Source organism: Corvus hawaiiensis, chromosome 3, assembly GCF_020740725.1.
Source record: "Corvus hawaiiensis isolate bCorHaw1 chromosome 3, bCorHaw1.pri.cur, whole genome shotgun sequence".
Classification (NCBI taxonomy): domain Eukaryota; kingdom Metazoa; phylum Chordata; class Aves; order Passeriformes; family Corvidae; genus Corvus; species Corvus hawaiiensis.
The window spans coordinates 116,741,308-116,760,117 of record NC_063215.1 but is presented as its reverse complement, the minus strand read 5'-3'; the positions used below and the strand labels follow the sequence as shown (position 1 = coordinate 116,760,117).

Sequence of the window (18,810 nt, the reverse complement as noted above, 5' to 3'; positions counted from 1 at the left end):
CTTGTATAGAGTCAGTACTTTCATTTGTAACAGCCTTCATTTTTTTTGCAGCATGAAAGAATCAGGTCTCACAAATGAGGAGGGAAGCTGTAATTGGAAAAATCAAGTTTAGGTTTTAATTAGGCCCTTTTTTTTGAAAGCATAATTTAAAAAAATATTTTGCATTGTGTCAGTAAATATCTAAACTGAGCCTCATTTATTCACTTTTTCTCTTCATAGGAATGGTCAGATGAAGTGTTCAGTTTGGCAACAAATTTGTTGGCACAGAACATGTCAAGGGACGCGTTTCTGGAAAAAGCGTAAGTGGCCCTCGCATGTCACGCTGTGGGTGTTGCTCTTCTCTCTGCGTCATTTTCCTCCTTGCTTCTTACTCACCTTGTCATCTATTGTTTCTGCTCTGGTGACTTGTCACTTCTGTAAACACAGGTCCTTGTTCTTACAGTTTTAAAAAGCCTGTTATCTAGAAGTCATCTAAACAAAAATCCTTTTTAGGGTTCTCCTTGCAAACTTAAATCATTGCAAAGAAACCCAGAATTAAATTCTCCCTGCCCCTTGTATAGTGGTAGCTTCAGCTGTGGGTTGCAGATCTCCATTTACAAAGAAAGAATATTCTGGACTGACTTGCTTCTGGTTTGTTTTCCTTTTTGGATTTTATTGATAACAAAAAAAAGAGAAATGCCAGAAGTCCCTTTTCCTCATTCCGGTCTTTCTGATTTCCATGTGATCCAGAGAGAGAGAGGCTGGGATTCCATTCCTCTGGATTGCTTGGCAGAGTGGGCAGATTCTGAGTTGCTCTCCATGAGGTAGAAAAGCTGTTTGTCAGAATGTTTGGGGTGAAACACACACCTAAAAGGGAAGAGAGCTAAACTTGAGGTTAGCAATTCTCAACTGATGAGAAGTGTGTGGGCTGAGGCAGTTTTGTATAAATGACAGCTTTGAGAGCAGCGTGGCAAAGCCTGCCGGAAAGTGCTGGTGTTGAACTGGGTACTCGCTGGCCTTTCGGGGTTCTAAAAGAGGGGATGCACCTTCCCCAGCCTAGGAGTTAGCTGCTTAAAGTCACCTTAGTGTGTCCCCCTAACACTTTTCCCTGCTCACAGGCAGGGGCTCAGTCCAGCTAAATACTAAACTTAGGTTCCTAAAAGTTCCTTCCATCCAAAAAGCAAGTTAACGCCCCCTTTTCCTGGGCTTTGTGAGGGTATGAATGGCTAATTTCATTAGCTGCACCATAGCTGGTCAGAGTGTTCCGAAGTGCTTTACTTTAATCCCACAGAATCATAGGTGCCTGTTCTGGGGAGGAGGGATGTGCACGTGTGGGTGTGTGTTTCCTTCTCACAGCGTTTGTCCTGGAGCAGCTGGAGTCCACAGAAATTCTTGAGGCAGCTCTGAACAGTGGATGTGGCTGTAACTACAGCTTTGTGTCTGATAATGGTTTATTGGGACAGCAGGGATGTATTAGGCAAACAAAATCCCAGATGGATTGGAACATTTAACATTTCCTAATGGCTCTGCTTGTTGGCAGTGGGCGATGCGCTCACCTGAGCAGGTGACTTCCTTCAGCTCCATAGGTTGGAGATGGGTTTTAACAGTGATTTGGTTCCACAATTTCCTTGCCCCTCAAATCCGCAGGTGGCCGCAGGGCTCTGCTGACAGGTCTGTGGTGGGGAGGGTTGGGGCTGTACCTAATGGGCCTTTTCCTGCCCAGATCAGAGCAGAAATGTGTCATCACACAGTACAGTAGAGCCAGTTTTGTTTGGAGCTATTCTTTGGCAGTTTTTCAAGCCATATTAATTAAAGATGAAGTCACTGGACACACTGTGTAGATTCAGTCGCAGGCAAGCATGGCATTCCTGTCTTTTTCCGCTAATTAATAAATCACTTGGAAACTGTAACATTTCCCAGCTCCCCTGCACAGATGCAGTCACTTAAGAAATCTATGACTTTGAAGATGAAATTATTTCCCCTTATATGTAGTGTACTAAGCAAAGGGTTGCTTGGAGTCCTTGTCAGAACCCTTTTGTTGAAATAGAAAAACAAATTGCATTAGAGCAGAGTGAAGGGTTTTTTCTTTATGACATTCAGTTCCTTGGAGCATTGGAAGTACAATAATAAACAGCTTGAGAAGCTTTTCCCCATCTTCTGTTATTTCTAACTTCCTTGGCTGTAGAGGAAAACACTCAATGTGACCAAAATATAGTTAAAATTTTTAAAAAACAGAAGGCAAAATAAAAGAAACTTCTTTTTTTTTTTTTTTTTTTAAGTAACTGCTGTGACTTTTTTGTTTTAATCTGCCTCAGTGCTGGGAGATGTGTTCGGTAACACAGTAGCATGAAAGACTTCAGTTTCCAGAAGATGAATGTGAGGAGTCAAGGATTTGGGGAAATGTTCCTATCCCAGTTATTCTAGTATTAGCATGCACTTTGTCTTTGAAGTGGTTGCTAATGGCATTTTCTGCTGGGAAGAAAAGGAAAGTTTATTAGAACCATGCAGCTTCTTCTTCTTTTGGCAGACCAGTGGGTGAAGTGAAAAAGCTGAGTTTTTTAACAAAAAACAAAAAAATCCTCTTAAATATTTAAGTGTTGCCACATTTTTCACCAGATGATGTTACTGCAAAACTCATTTACAGTTACCTCAGGACAGACAGTTGAAGGTTTTTACTCAGCAATGATATCCCAACAGATTTTCATACTGAGAGAAGGAGCTGAGTGGAACTTGCACATGATCAGAGCACTAGCCCTGAGCTAGAAAGGTGGAGAGGTACTTCAAAATGCTGTAAAAATAAAGCAGGATGCTTTTCTCTCCACAGCTACACAAAACTCAAGCTGCAGGTGACTCCAGAGGGGCGCATTCCTCTGAAGAAGTAAGTGCTGGTCCCTTCCTTACCATGTGCTCTCTGCTGACTTTGGGGTGTGAATATATGCTTGGGATGAGCATGGGGCCCCTGTGCCTAGAAGAATAATTTTACCATCTGTTTATAGCATGTATTGCAGGAAAGAGTGGCCAGTGATACTCAGGATGTCTCTGTTCAAATGCCCTTTGGGCACAGACATTCTGCCTCTCTGCCCTGGTTCCTTCCACTTGTGAAAATAAAAAAAACCACCATAATTTCTTTATCTCAGGGACGTGTTGTTGGGAGGATAAACAGATTGAAATTGCATGTCACTGGTGGAATGAAGAGACCAGTGATAGCTGAAATAAATACCTGCTGAGATAGGGGCTGGTGTGGGGTCGAGTTAAAACTGTGAGCACTTTTTAACTCCCCTCTGTTACTGAGCAGCCAGCAAATGGAAATACATAGCTAAAGATATAATAGGCTGCTAAGAGATACTCACTCTTTGAGCCACATGGGCCATCAAGGCATGTCTTTAAGCCAAATCCCTCTGTTTTGTCCTCGTTTTGCAGCATATACCGCTTGTTCTCCTCCGACAGAAAACGGGTAGAGACTGCGTTAGAAGCCTGTAACCTTCCTTCTTCCAGGGTAAGCATGTGCAGATCAGCACTGCTTGGATTTTGTGCTGTTTCCTCTCTACTGAGTTTGTTCAAGGCTGATCCTGCTGTGCTGGCTTTGCTGCTGGATGGGTCCTCAGCAGCAGCTCTGGCTTTCCCACACAGAGGTTCCTGATACCCCTCTGAGTACCTTTGATTTGAAGTTGTTCAGGGACCAGGAGCACCTGGAAGAAGCCTGAAAGGATTCAAAGAAAGGGCGCAGAGTTTGTGTGACCTGTCCTGGAGGAATCCTGTGAGGCTTTTTAAGAATAGGTGACTGTTGCACAATTTCCAAGGCATGATTTCAGAGCAGTGTTAGCCCGAGGTGTAGCTAATGATCTACAGCTGGAGATAAGTGACAGGCTAAACCCACCATGGCTTATGTGAAAGGTGCATGAAGTCAATGTTGAAATGCTGTGGTGTGGAAGCTGTTAGCACTGCAGGGATGCAGCCATTGCATCCTGCTAATCCAGGAGCTCTCCTCAGCCCCCAGAGCATTTCCAGGATGGTACCTCACCCTCAAGAAGGCTTTTTTTCAGAAGAAATGAGCTCAAGCATATGATTCCAGTTAACGCTGGAGTCACAGAATCACAGAATAGGTAAGGCTGGGAGGGACCACAGTGGGACATCTGGTCCCACTTCCCTGCTCAAGCTGGGTTTTCATCCCAGGAAAGCTTCTTGCAGGATAATTCCTATGTTCAGGGGTCCAGGAGGTGGGGCAAAACTGTTCCGTAGCAGAGGAGAGCCTGCATCTCCTGATCCCTCCCTCGACTTATACAAAACTCTGTGCTGTGAGGTTTCCTCAACATTTGCTCCCCCAGTGGTTTAATAGAGCCCATTCCTGCAGCTCCAGAAGAACAACGGAGCAAAATCTTCACCAGCCAAACCTCAGACACCCCTTACATAGAGACTTTCCTTTGTAGGTTTGGGAGCTTAATTCCATAAAATTCCAAGGAATGCCGGCAAAGTAGGTATAAAATACTGTAATAACCTTACCTAAAGTAATATTGTGAGGTTAGAAACATGGAGAGAATAAAGATGAGTTTCCATTTAATTGACAGCATACAAGAAAAGGCGTGCAAAAAAATCTGAGGTGCTGCTTTCTGAATTAGCTGATTTATTTCTTCCGTTTACTACATGTCTCTGAAAAGAAAATTTAAATATCATTTGGGTCTTTGGAAGAAACTGCAGCCTTTTTCTGCTATTTATCTAAGTAGAGCCAGTTTTACATACACACTGCTGGCTGCTCGTTGCTGGGATACCATCTTGGAAATTATTCGGAGTATAAAGTAGATCCTTGCTTTGCTTGGGACGAAAGAGAAATACGCTGCATGCACCAAAGAAAACTGTGTTGATCATCTTTGGAAAATATTGCAGAAGGGCAAAACTGAATCTCATGGAGGTAACAGAATGGAATAAAAGCAGAACTTCAAGTACGGCTCTTTTCCTTTGTGTTCCTGTTTATTTGAACAAGTGAAATTCTTAGCTTCAACTTCCAGCTTCTTTGCCCTATTGTACTGCAGGACAAATGGTGTTCCCATAAAGCCTTGGAGCAACAATAGACTCCAGCAGCCTGCAAGGCATGGATATCAGGGAGTCTTGCTCAGCAAAACAACACTGAATTAGAGAATTCATGAAAGTCTCTCATGGACATTACCAGTTTAGGTTCTTTGGTTCTTCATATTCATGCCTCTTGAAGGTCCTCTAAAGATTTTCTCCTCGAGTTTCCACACTTCTCCTTGCTCGGGGAAGACACAGAGCTTGTTGGCCATGAGCTTCACATGATGTTTTGCTGCAACTCTTGGAACTTGGGAATGAATCTTCAAGCCTGGGACAGTCCCTCATCTGCCTTTTGCAGTGACCTGGGCACAGCTGCCAGGGGAGAGTGTCCCTGTGTGGACTTTTCTGTGACAGGACAAACATCCCCATCCCTCAGCCCCGCTCTCCGGGGAATTCTCTGTGTATGTGTTTGCCGGGAGACCTCGTGGCATGACATGCAGGCACTGCATTTAGTTCAAGAGGAGGAAGAATTCTCACTGCCTGGATAATTGCTTTCATTCTGAGGAATAGCACCAGAGAGAATCCTCAGAGTTGCTGAAAATAATTCCTTTATTTCATATTTAAGGATCTTAATAAGGGTGGATTCTCTGCAGTGCTGAGCGCTCCAGCCCTGATTCAGCCGAGCAACAGAGCATGACCACAGTGGGATGACCCATGGACCTCAAGTCAAGCACTTTTTCAAAGCTTAATTAATGGCTTTATTTAATCTCTCTCTTTCTGGGTCAGAACTGGCCTGTGTAGAGTCTTGCAGGACCAAGCCTTGATTTTTGGAACAGTTGTCATCCAGCAGATCTGAAAGCAGGGGAATCTTCAAATAAATGTTTAAGCAAACTTTTAAAATATGCCAATGAATTTCTGAGTTTGCCATCTGATTCTCCTATGATTTTTATTAAAAATCTTGTCTGCTTTCTGGGAGTGGGGTTGCCTTTTTGTCATTGTTGGATATTTTTGGGGTTTCTGGGTTTGGTTAAAGGTACCTTAAATAGAATTTGAAAGGTTTATTTTAGCTGCCCCTTTGGCTGTTAAGACTGGTTTTTGCCTTCCAGTTAATGTTGAGGTTCACAATGAAGCACCAGCTCTTGAGTCCAGTCTGTACAAATAATCTGAATTAGCTCTTGTGCTGCCAAATGTGTAACAGACTGGATACAGATGTTATAAAAGCAGGCAGGTTACCAGGCAAATGATAAATCAACAGTGCTTGAAATTAGTAGAGAGTCTTAATCACAGAATAAAATTGAATGCCAATATAAAGCCAGGCTGGAAGCGAGGGATGCTCTCGTGTGGTACAGGAGGTTTGTGCTTTGTTCATTGGTGTCAAAAAGGAGATGAGCCCATAAGGTGTGTGGGTGGTTCCTCTGAAATGGGGATGGCTCAGACCAGGCTGAGTAAGGGGGCAGCGTATTTTAATCCCTTTGGGCAGACAGGCTTTTGGAAGCCAAATATAGTTATGTGAGGTTGTGCCTGAGGCAGCTCTCAACTCCCATCTAGATATTTGTGTTTTGTAGCCCACTGATTATAATACTGGTAGGAAATGCCTGTTAAAAAGTTCTGTATACTTACGCCTGAAGGCTCATGTTGGTTATTCTCTTTGCAGTGGGTGTTTGGAGATAGGGGGAGGCAAACCGAGGTCTCTTAATTGGATCTGAGTGGCAAATCTGAGCCTGGGTCTCAGGTTATTGGAAGAGATCCACATTTGTTCAGCTGAGCACCTTCAAATCCCCATAAAGCAAAGAAGAGTAGCTTGATGGGGGGCTGTAGTTCTGTGGTAATTAGAGAATCATTGAAAAGCCCTTGGCTGAGGAGCAGCATCCTGCTGGGCAGGGTTATAAGCAGAGGGAGCAGGGGAGGGCAGGGTGCCAGCTCTAACCAGAAAATTCCCAAGCTTTGAGAATCCCAACCTTAAGGAGAACGCAGGTATCCTTACTGAGAGCACCACAGCTCGGATTTATCGAAGTGTTGTGGGTGCAGGTTCAGGGTCACTGAAAGGAGGTATTTCCATCTTCTACCTTCAGCTTCCCAATTTCTCCATCCACCCTTGCACTGGATTTAGCAGCTGTGCCATTGGCGAGTTGCCTGGCTCAGGGAGTAAGCCCATGTGAAATACCCAGGGAGGTTTTGGCTGGGGAAGTTTTGAACCAGTTCACCCTGCAGCCACTTGCAGTTTGCCAAAGAAAGGAGGGCTCACCTTAGAATGTTGGAGTCTGGAGATGGTTATCCAGGCAGAGCAGAGCAACAGCCCAGCTTGGTCAATCTGCTCTTGTGGACAGAAACACAGAACACAACCCTCTCGAGCCTCTGCGGGTTTCAGATGAAAGGAAACAAAGCGATGCCTGTGGTATCATTTATTTATTGTAACCTAAAGCAGGAAAAATATAGAAAAGTTTCCTTGTGTGTGACAAAGGCTTGAACGGATGCTTCTGGTTCCCTTGGCAACGGTGTTAAACAGGCAGAATAAATACAAGCACTGATTGCCCCAGCAGCAGCTCGCTTCCGAGACAGCCGGGTTCCAGAGACCTACCCAGCAAACAGCTTTGTGCCCAAGTCACAATTTTCCTCCTCTAGTTCATTGTATTTGGGAGTGTGGAGACGCATCCTGTGGGCCCGTGGTGCTCCCAGGGACCACATGTCAGAGCTTTGGATGAAGGACTCTCAAGCTTCATGTAAAGGGCTTACCCAGTCCAGTAATTGCCTCCAGTAATTTGATTTTTTTTCAGAGAAAAATGTAGTGAGGATGATGAAATTTTCATCTAGGATTTGGACTAAATTTTAATTGCTCTAAATTGTAGAAAATGTAAGGAAGAAAAATCCTGGCATGTCTTCTGCAGGAGAGCATTTTTATCAATTCCTCTAGAAGAAATCTAATTCCCAAATGTGTTACACTGAGTGTTTAGGACAAAGATGGATGGAGAAGCTGTGCTGCTTGAGTCTTGCCCAGAATTGTGGCATCTTGAACATGTATCTTCAGGAAGGAAAAGACAAAATCACTGCTGCTGTCAGGGAACAAGTGTATTAGTAATGACACAGTGACCCAGTTTGTTCTCCACTTGTGTGGCAGCTTTGGAAAGATGAGTGACATCCTCATCCTCTGTGATGCTGCTGTTCTGCTCGCTCAAAAACACAGGCTCAGCACTGCTGGGGGTGAGCTCAGAGGCTTCATCAGGACTTACACACCTATTTCTGCTGTAGGTGAGGGGGTTAGATGGGGAGATGTCCCTTCCTCCTCCTTCACAGGTGCTCAGAGATGAGATAACTGCCTCATGGAAGCTGATAGATGTGTTTGTATGTGTTTTTTAAGGATGTACTCTTTAAGCTGCTCTGTTATTAGGGGGAATTTATAATCCTGCAGAACCTGGGCTCCTCTAGATAGCAGGGAGGAAATCAAAAGCAGCCAAAAAGTGAGTGATCTGTTTGCAAAGAACATATAAAAGTGTTGTATCTCTCTCTCACCGTTTTTTCCCCATTTCACAGAATGATTCAATCCCTCAAGACGACTTCACGCCAGAAGTGTACAGAGTGTTCTTAAACAACCTCTGCCCTCGGCCTGAGATCGACCACATCTTTTCCGAGTTGTAAGGAAAGACTCTCATTGGTTTATTTATTTCTTTTTCCCATTCATTGATTTTCTGGGCCAGGGATGGCCAAGTAGGTTATTCATACTATAGCAGCACGCAGTGCTTGCTAGTAACAGATTTAGATGTCAAGCAGAGCTGTTATTTAACCTTGAATCAAGGGTTCCTTCTCTCCCAGGCTTTTACCTACACTTCTGATGGCTTGAGTTTTAAAGGAATTTGTTCCTAGAGGAGCAGAACTGCCAGGTCTTGTTTTTCTGTATTGATCAGGATAGTTTAGGTTTCTAAGAAAGTAAAGAAAGAAGAATAATAAGCAATAACAGCATGGAATAGGCTTGAGAATATGTATAAGCACCCCCGAAAGCTTAATTAGGAGTTGCAAAAAAATGCAGTAACTTTTAGGATTTGTGTATGATGAATTCACACTGTGAAATGAAATTAGCAGCCTGCTATGACTGATTTCATACATTCAGTTATGAACTCTGTAACTGCTGGTGTTTCTACCCCTTGCAGCAATCCTTGAACTTCCAGTTTCAGCAGAGCCTGATCAATGGAGTCAGAACGTTGAGCAATATGAGAGGAAAGCAGTTTCCAAAATACACCCCACGACCACCAAAGCAATTGGTGAATGTATTGTAGCAACACGGCCGTGCTCACAGTCCCCTTTTGGAGTTGTTGTCTCTAAGGCTGGGGTTTCAGAGGAGCACAGCCCTGTCCCAGTTTGCTCCCACTGCGCACAAGAGAGGCTTCCCTATTGCTCCCTGGCAGAGCAGAACTAGGCCAGTCCTGAGTGCTGTAGACAACCCTGAGCTCATCACCTGGCTCGGAGGCTTCCTGGATTTCCATCTGGGCACAGCTTGTACCCCAACTCAGCTCTTTTACTGACTCTCTGAATAGGCATCTTTTTGCTTGCATTACAGAGGGCCTCGCAGCTTTTAGAAGGTTTATAAAAAGAAGACCCACACAAATTACTAAAATAATGAAGTCAGGGCTGCTGTTATTCAGCAGTAAACCCAAATAGCTGGGCCAGGAATGCTAACAGAGTGTTCGTGGCAAGCTCGGGAGTGAATTCCACGGTTGTTTTCTCTTTTTAAAATAGCTGAATTTCAAGAATTCAGAGGAATGAAAGGCTTTTAGCATTGCTTTAAATCTTCTATTGATGCTTGTAATGCTGAACATTGTCAAAGATCCTCCTAGATGTCTGATGAAGAATCTTTGGCAAAATAAATTAGTCCAGAGACACAGTGGAGTGATGTTTTTGTTGTATGACAGTTTGAATCTTGTTTTGATTTCCTTGGGAAGTTTCAGACATGGAACAAGGTTTCAAGGCAGTGTATTTAAATGACTTCGTTGTTGCTTTAATTTTCTCCAGTGGTGCCAAGAGCAAACCCTACCTTACTGTGGATCAGATGATGGACTTCATAAATTTGAAGCAACGGGATCCACGATTAAATGAGATCCTTTATCCACCACTCAAACAAGAACAAGTTCAAGTGCTGATTGAGAAGTACGAACCCAACAGCAACCTAGCAAAGAAAGGTCAGTGGTTTTCACACTCTTGCTGTACTCAGTTCCTGATTTGAAACAGTAACTCAGTTATCCTACATGCTAAAGCAAAATTTGGTTCAAAATCCAATTGCTTTCCCAGCTCTCTGCTTTTTGGATCATACAGGCCTGTGAGCTGTCATGTGGTGCATTTTTAAATGTGTTTGGTTGGTATCAGGTTAGGAAGGATGGGGCTGGTTTCCATGTTTGCTTTGCAGTGTGTGTGATTGACAGAAGAGTTGCTCTGGTATGTGACCCTCAGCAGAAACCTGACTATCACAGTGGCTGTTTACCAGCATCTACAATGTAAAATTGAAAGAAAAAAACCAGGGACAGCAGAACTAAGAGCATGATAATTCTATCATTTAATAATACTAATAAGTCTAGCCCTCTGCTTTTGGATAAAGTGGCATACAAAGCAAGATGTGAGATCAGCTCACTGTATTTCGTGCTATAATCACAGAAAATTCCCTTTTGAACATCTCAAGTGTTGTGACTTAGCTGGGCTTTCTGCCAAAACCAGTGAAAGAACTCCTGCACAAATCTCTGCAGGTTTTTGCTACCACCACAAGTCTTAAAAAATAGCATTCTGTTTGTGTCTGCATCCTGTTTTATTCCAATCCACACTTCCTAATGATTAGCCCAGGTTTTAATGTGCTTACACCTTAGAAATTTTAGAGGCACGGGAGTATCCTGCAAAACAGGTCTAATATGGAAAGGATTGTTTGGTCCAGAGACTGTGAATCAAAAAAGGCACAAAAGTCTAGAGCTTAACTGAAGGCACTCCCTCACTTCTCCCTGGAAGCCTTCGCACCTTGACGTCTTCTTGAAGGAAATCAATGTCACGGTCAGTGTTGTCTCTCAAACACTTCTAATTTTTCCCTTAAGTCTTCTTATTTTTCTAGTCCAATCAAACAGAGTGTTTCCAGAGCTTTTGCTGGAGGGTTAAATCCTGCTTCTTTGCCATATTTATGCAAACCGTCTTCTGACGTCAACAGGAACAGTACCTTGAGTCAATGGAAACACGTTGTGACCTCCTTTCTCATCTGTACAAATATTAGAACAGTACTCTGTGCTTACCTTATTTCTCACCAACAGCAGGAAAGTCTGTTACCTAAAAGATCATTCTTGTTACCCAAATATTAGCACTTCATATAAACCAAATAAAGGATTTATTAGAAGGAGGTGTGCTGGTGTGCCAGAGTCAAAATGGAATCACCTTCTGACTAGCAATAAGGAGGAAGCATGAAACAGAGCCCAGGAAGAAGGATGCTGTGGTGGTGTTTGCTACCACCCTCCAATGGGATTTGTGGGACACCTCCAGCTTTACCCTGTTTACCTTTCATAGGTGCCTCTCTTCCTGGGTGTGATTTATCCTGCTCTTAAAGAATCAGTTCTCTCCCAAAATGCTGACTTGAACAGGGGAAAGGCAGATCACAGAGAGTTAATTCCTTTTGTGGGATTGTTGTGGGGTTTTTTTCCATTTTCAGACTTGTGCACTGGGGTCCAGCTGGCACAAGCTGAGAACCACCTCTGTGCTGAAGACACCACCTCCCTGTCTGGCAGCTGAGTTGCAGCAACTGGCAGCAACTCCAGTGTAAATCCCAAGCTTACTGCCTTAAAATGACAGGAATTGGCTAATCAGGAATGACATGGGGACACAATATTTTCTGTACATCTGCTCTGAGTTGGGAATGCAATTCACTGTATATTCAATGAAGTGTAGGTGTGCATTCATTTCTACGCTCACAGAATAATTGTCAAAAATGCTTCATGTCTATAAAATGTCACCAAAATGGAACCACATTTTTAGAACAGTGATTTAATCTTTTGATATGGTGTCCTGTAAAAGGGATGATCACCCAGGCTTCCTGCTGCCAGAAAGGGCAATTCCCGGGGTTGTTGAAGTGAAATTTCCAGACAGTTTCTGGCCAGAAACATGAACACAGGTACCTGGGCAACTTCCGAAAGTGTGCTGCACATGCTTCTTAGCAAATAAAATTTCATGCATTGAAAAATTCTTTTAAATAAAATCAGGGATTTTTTTCCTTGAAAATGTAAATCCAAATTCATAAAGTGGAAGCTGTGTACAGCACCTGACTCCTTGCTCCATTTGGACAGTTCTAGACCTTCACTCATCTGATGATTGTTCCTCCTAATTTCCTGTCTGTGATGCCTTGAAGTGGCTACCTGAAAACAGAGGCTAGACAAGATTAAGAGAATAAAAGCAGGTATGTATTTGAGGGCCTTCAAAGGTGCACCTTGGGCAGTCAAAAGTCTCCGAGGGGCTCCACCCAAAGTGGATGCTGGGTCACAGGTTTTTCACACTTTTATAAGTTTGGTCCATTTGCATATCAGGGTGAATTCTCCAATTATAATTTCAGTTAGTGATGTAATTACCCCAAGTTTACTCCTCCTGTCCAGAGTCTGAGTTTACATATTTCAGGACCTGGGACAACAAAGTGTCCTTGAGTCCAGGCCCAGAGAGAGTTTGTTATGTCTAACCAAAATGTGAGAACAGTAGCTAAGAGGCTGTATGAAGTTTCAGAGTTACATACTAGGCAATACAGGATCTGAAAAATATAAAAGCTAAAACCTAAGACATCATCTGAGTTCATTGTCTGTGCACATACACTGTACTGCAATATTCTCTTCTAATTATCCTCTCGTAGCTAAATAAATGAATTTCTAGCAAGGTGTTGTGCTGTCTCTTGACTTTCACAACACTATTCAAATGCTTTTGGGATCTCATTAGTGCTCTGGTCACCGTCATAGCCCTTTTGTTGTCCCTGTTGCTACTCAACTACACTATTTTGAACACAGTAAGCAAGAGCTGTCCATAATATTTTAAATTTTTGCAGCTCCTCAGGTACCTGGTAAAGTCTAACATTGGTGTTGTTGCTGGTGAAGTTCCTTAGGTTCCAGAGTTCTGAGAGAAAGGCTGCCCATGTTCCTGCTTGTAACTGATTTATTTTAGGTGTATTTATTGCTGGGATATGGTGGAACTTCTGCACAATCAGCAGATAGGTGGGCTTGACATCTGCATAGGTTAAGCATCTGGAATAGTGTTTTATTGTGGTTCAGGTAAGCTGCTGTGATTAATGCTTTGTGTCATGCAGTGAAGGAGATTAATTCACTGTAGAACGTGCTCCCTTATCAGGTGGAAGCAGGAGGAAGTCCCTGGTAGTGCTGAGCAGTCTCTCCCTGTCAGCAGAAGTGTGCTGGGGGGCTGTGGGGGCTGGAGAAGACTTTGCCGTATATACGTTTCTCCCATTCTGCAGAAACATGCTGGTTCTTCCTCTACTTAATGATGCAATTCATTTCTAAAAGTTTCTGAGTTCAGAAGGAGCTTTGAGAGCTCAAATCCCAATATCTCAGTTTAAACATTTCATTCTGAAACCAGGTAAGTGCTCTGGAAACCACTGAGCCACAGCCTTGGCTCTGGGGGCATCCTGTGTCACTTCCACATCCCAAGCATGCAAGAAGAGCTGTACCCATGTACCAGACTAGAAATGAAAGCAGGGAAGAACACAAAACCAAGGTCTGCTAGGGAAAGGAGGTGTGAAAAAACTGAAGCTATAAAATCCATGCTTCCGCCATTGTCCTTGGAGGGAGCCATACAAGGGTTAGCTTATTATCAGCCTTTATTTTTAGAGTGGTTTTTATGGTGGAAGATTTAAAAATAGAATGTGAAAGTGCTTTAAGTAATGGCATAAAGATGTTGATTTTTTTTTCCCTCTTAAGGATGCGTTTATTTAAATATTATCGCTGCTTATTTAATTTTAAAGGGCCAAACCTTTAGATCTGCACAGAGGAAAAGAACTTTGGTCCTATATTTCACAGTGTTTCTTTTTCCAGATTTTCTCTATTTCTATTCACTGTGTGTCAGCTTTGGTTAGACATGTATTGAGAAGGATTGTAGAGGAGCTGATTCCCTGACTCTGCCCATGAATTCCAGTATTAATTCTGTTTTGCAGTGCACATCTATTGGTAGTCATTTTGCTGAGTTTTTCTTAGGTAATAAAATAAATTAAGCAATTATCATTAGATTAAGAGATATTTAATTTTATACAGCATCTATTGTATGTGTTTTTCCCATGGCAGCCCTAACGCCAGGCAGTATTCACTCCAGCATAAATATGTTTTTCCTCCTTTAAACTTCTATGCAATTTAAACATTTTCATCCCACTGCATTAAATTTGCCTTTTAGTAACTGCTTAAGAATAATTACACATTGGATTTCTTTGATGGCAGAAGGGGGTCATTTCCTAGGCAACAGATTTTAATGGCACAAACAAGCACTGTGCAGCCATGGCTCTACTTCTAAGACATACTTCATAATATTTAAAGCATAAATTCTGATGTATAAATCATTCAGGCAAATGGTCAGGCTTTCTGGCATGAAACATTTGTAGGAAGTATTACAAAACAGTTGAAAGTCTTTGGCCTCCCAACTGTAACACTGGAAAGTAAGAATACTTACCCAAAAGCCCATTGACTTTGGGATTGTCAGTGTTTTCCAGTATTCCAGTTGTACAAGAGGAGAGTTCTCTGCACTGTTTCCATCTCAAATATTGACAGAACAATGGATCCCAGTACTGATTTATTACTTTTTAAAATGTTTAAGCCACACCAAAGTTGTAGTCTAGCCCAGGCTGTCAGCAGTGAGTGCTAAGTTGGGTAGCTTACCAGAAAGCCTTCTTAAAAAATTGTTTTAAAACGTATATATATACACATATATATCTCTATTTGTGCACCAAATGTTAGTATGGGTAACGTGTCAGCATAAATAACTTAATGGAAACTGTTCGTCAAAAGGAGCGTGTAAAATACATTTCTGTAATACACTGTAGGTTGTTTTTTCTAGTTAAGCTGTAAAATTAATTTCAGATCTTTCAGTTGTTTGGAACATTGCACCTCAAGTGCAAAACTAAATATAAAAATCTTCTGGAATGGAAAGTCCTCAATTATAAGGATTTTTTGCATCTGCTTTACAGGTAAAGTGTGTCATCTCTGTGAACTATACCAACTGAAACAGTGATGTGGACTAGTGATAATGGATTTTGCAACACTGAACACTGCTGTTGGCAGTAAAGTTAATGAAAATACCAAAAATATATTTAGGGTTCCAGGGAGGTTAAGTTTCGTGATCTTCTGTGTATAATGCAGAGACTTTGAAAGAAGCATGAGCTTTGCAGAAATCCATTTTGGAACTGGTATCTGATACCAGGAATAGCTCCACTGGTATCAGTGAAACAGTGCTGAATGTGAAACAGCCCAGACTTACTGTGGAATTCGTGTCTTTAGAGCTGCAGAGCATAAACTAATAGTGATAATTCACGTTCTGTAGCCAGCCCAGCCCTGTACTATCAAACATGGAAGTCACCACACCAGTGACTCCTGTCCCACAACCTGGAATCCAGAGGGACCACCTGTTGGGCCCTGTGCTCAAACCCTGCAGGCAGCCTTCAGACCTGTGTCCTAACACTGAAAATGGGTGAAAAACTTGGGGTGACAGGACCACAAAGCAAACATGGTTTCAGAGGTTTTAGAGGTTTGTTCCCTCCAGCTGGAGCCTTTGCTCAGAGATAAGGGACTCTTACGTCAATACTGTGTTTATGGGGGTTATGGAGACGTATTTTTCTGCAGTTGTGTGCCTGTATTGTGTTTGACTTGTCCTCAGACTATCAGAGCCCATAAATAGAAAACTTAGTCTAACTGTTTCTTTTGTGCTTGTTGCTGCCTCTTCCATGGAGCACAGGGAAGTATTCAATTTTAGATGCAGGATTTATTATTTGAAGATGATTGTTAGATAAAGTTTACTTCTGAAAATATAAAGGAGCCTGGACTCAAGTGCTGAAGGAAACAAATGTAGATAAAGTTTGGACAAACATGGCATGTTATGACTTGTACAAATGTAGTGCTTTCAGCTGCAGAGGGCCCCTGAGGACAGAGGGAGTGAAGGCTGCTGGGATCCACTGGGTAATATCTAGGACTGGTGGCAGAAGAGCCACAAATGGGCTCACTGCCATTGGGCCATCCCCTTTTGTGCGTCATTTTTGGGGTTTGCCTCATCCTCTGGTGAGCTCAACTCAACAGACAGTCAGGAGTTGAGGAGCCAGCCCTGATCCTTGAGTGTTTTGGGATGTGTGGTATCTGTCAGAGCTGGGCTCTCAGCAGTGCTGGAGCCTGAGCACTGCTGGAATGCAGCATCCATATGAGGAAGTTTCCCTTCTAATGTCAGATGTAATCATCTAACAATATCCTTTAGCTGGAATATGCCTATAAATACAGCGGGGTTAAACGCTAGGGAGGCAGAAAGAAGTGGTAAACTAAAGGACAATGTTGGCACAAGAACACAGAGGGGTCAAGTGGCCTTGAATAAATTTAGGCTGGAAATTAGGAAGACTTTCCTAACAATATGGTCCTGGCACAGACTACCAGAGGTAGTAAAGAGGGCAGAAAAAGCAACTGTTATTAGGAGAGAGCTCAAGATGTTTATGAAAGGGATTGTCCACTGCAGTGCCTGCAGCTGTAGAACCAAGTTTAAAGAATAGATAAGGAAAGCCCTTTAAAGGGACTAAAATCCCTTCTTTTCAGTTTGTTTGCACTGTCTTTGCAGTGCCACCCCTTTATTCTTTTTCACTTCTCTTTAATATTAATCTTTTTTCAGCTGCAGGAGTTTCTGGAAGTAAAAATGTCACCTGTGATTTTTCTCTTTCAGATTTTTTTCACCACTTCACAGCACACTGACACTCTTCTCTTATCTCTTCCCATTATACTACAGGACAGTCTTTTTGGCAAGTGCATTAATAGCTTATGTAGAGAAGTATCACTTAGCAGAAAAAAATGTGTATTCTTAGATGTCTTCTAGTGCAACTTAGCAATTGGAAGTAAGCCAGCATTTAACATTATTCCTTCTCTCAGGATCACTCGGAGGCATTCTACAGAGGATGTTTTTGAGAGGTTTGGCAAGACAGTGACATATTCCAGTGGTGTCCCTCTTTCTGTCAGAAATAACTATAGTATTGCTGGGATGAATGATGTTTTTATCTGTCTGAAATCCTTTCCACTCAGCTGCCTTAGGAATCTGCCATGTTGCAAAGTGCTCATTCCACTGCTAGCTAGGGACTGGTGTGAAGGTGATTTTGTAGTGGTTTTGTGGATTTAGTCTGAACTGTCTTCTGATATCCTGTAAGGGATATCCTGTCAGAAAGAATTTCTACTACATCTCTGCTGAGAAGTCAAGAGCAGAGAATGGGCTCGTGTCTGTAAAACCCTGCTTCAGTCTTGAGACCTAGGAGAGGTTGGTTGCTTGGGGTTTTCCCCAACTCCTCAACAATTACTTGTTATTCAAGTTTGTATGTATCTGCCTGCTAAAGTTTTAGAAACTGTTCCAAGACTTGTTTTCCTTACCATGAAACCTCTGCTTACCAGAATCCCTGAACTGTGACCATGCATTGTAACAGCAGAAGGTTTTAAAGCTGTTGCAGACATTTAAAAGATCAATATCCATCAAAATAAATGTGTTTCCAAGGTATAAATTTTGAGGAAGAGAAAATGTTGAGTGTTTAGAATCTTCCATGCTTCAATGTGTGTTTTGCTGTTTTCTGCCACTACTGGAAAAAAATACATCCTTTTCATAGGCCGTGTAGCCCCTGTGGGTTAGAGCCCTTCCTTCCTGGGAGCTTGAAAAGGGCTGAAAAAGCCTGTGACTCCTAATAAAATAAATTTAGTAAATAAGTAGTAAATAAATACCATGCTCAACATTACACAGTGGCTTTAAGATCTTGTTAAACCTGGATGGTTCGTGCCTACAGGCCCCAGTGAGATTTGGAAAGCTGTTTTTTTTTCTCGGGTGATACTCCATCTTCCTTTCTCTTTGGAGATGGCAGTGTCCTTGGAATGCTCCCAAAGTTTTGATTCTGATTGAAGTAGGAGATTTGCTGTTTGGCATGGCTTGCCTGGAAGCTTGTAGGAAATATTTCCTCCCTGGAGTGAATTAAGTGTCTTGGGCTGCAGTGCCTCATCTTGATAGTTCAGAGAAGTGGTTTTCCATCTGAAAATATTTTCTTGCCCCCCTCCCCCCCTCAAAAAAAGGTAAATAATTGTGTCCACTCTTGGTTTTCTCTGTGCACTTGTACAGATGATGAAGTGGATACGATAGCTTCATTAGAATGACAAGCATTCCTGATTCAGACATACTGAAGTCTGCTTTACTTGGTTGATGAGCCTTCCTCTGCTCAATGCTCTGGATCTCGGTGTCCTTGGGCATGCGATATTTCCGCATGGATTGACGGATACTGAGCAAGCCCTTTCATGTAGGCTCCTTAGGCACAACGTGTTTGCCTTCCCGTGTTTTCCCTCACCGACTGCTTGTCATTCTGTAAGCGTTCATTCTGATCTTGTATCAGAGTTACCATTCTCTGTTCACATTCAGATTTCCCTGTGTCTTATTAAGCTGCACCCATCGAGGCTGGAGCAAGGAATCTTGCTCTGTTCCTTTCTTACTGGGTTTTCCATTTCTGTTTCAAGAACATGTTACCAAAGACAGCTTGTTTTGGGTTGTGGCCAGGTAACTGTCTAATTACAGAAGGTATTTGAGTGAGTGTAACTGAGGGCAGAATTAGATCTGTTATGTTTCCCTCCAAGT

At 42.5% G+C, this 18,810-nt stretch overlaps 1 protein-coding gene and 1 long non-coding RNA gene across 3 annotated transcripts in view; one reads left to right on the top strand and one right to left on the bottom strand.

Moving 5' to 3' along the window:
- The window catches only part of LOC125323645, a 175,559-nt gene that overhangs the window by 2,966 nt on the left and 153,783 nt on the right, over positions 1-18,810 (bottom strand). The window lies entirely within an intron of this gene.
- The window catches only part of PLCB1 (phospholipase C beta 1), a 341,635-nt gene that overhangs the window by 208,056 nt on the left and 114,769 nt on the right, over positions 1-18,810 (top strand). For both annotated transcript variants that reach the window (XM_048298797.1, XM_048298798.1), the window contains exons 5-9: positions 220-299; positions 2,804-2,857; positions 3,400-3,475; positions 8,512-8,612; positions 9,985-10,151. In XM_048298797.1, the coding sequence (XP_048154754.1) occupies positions 220-299; positions 2,804-2,857; positions 3,400-3,475; positions 8,512-8,612; positions 9,985-10,151 (478 nt within the window). The remainder of the gene's footprint in view (positions 1-219; positions 300-2,803; positions 2,858-3,399; positions 3,476-8,511; positions 8,613-9,984; positions 10,152-18,810) is intronic.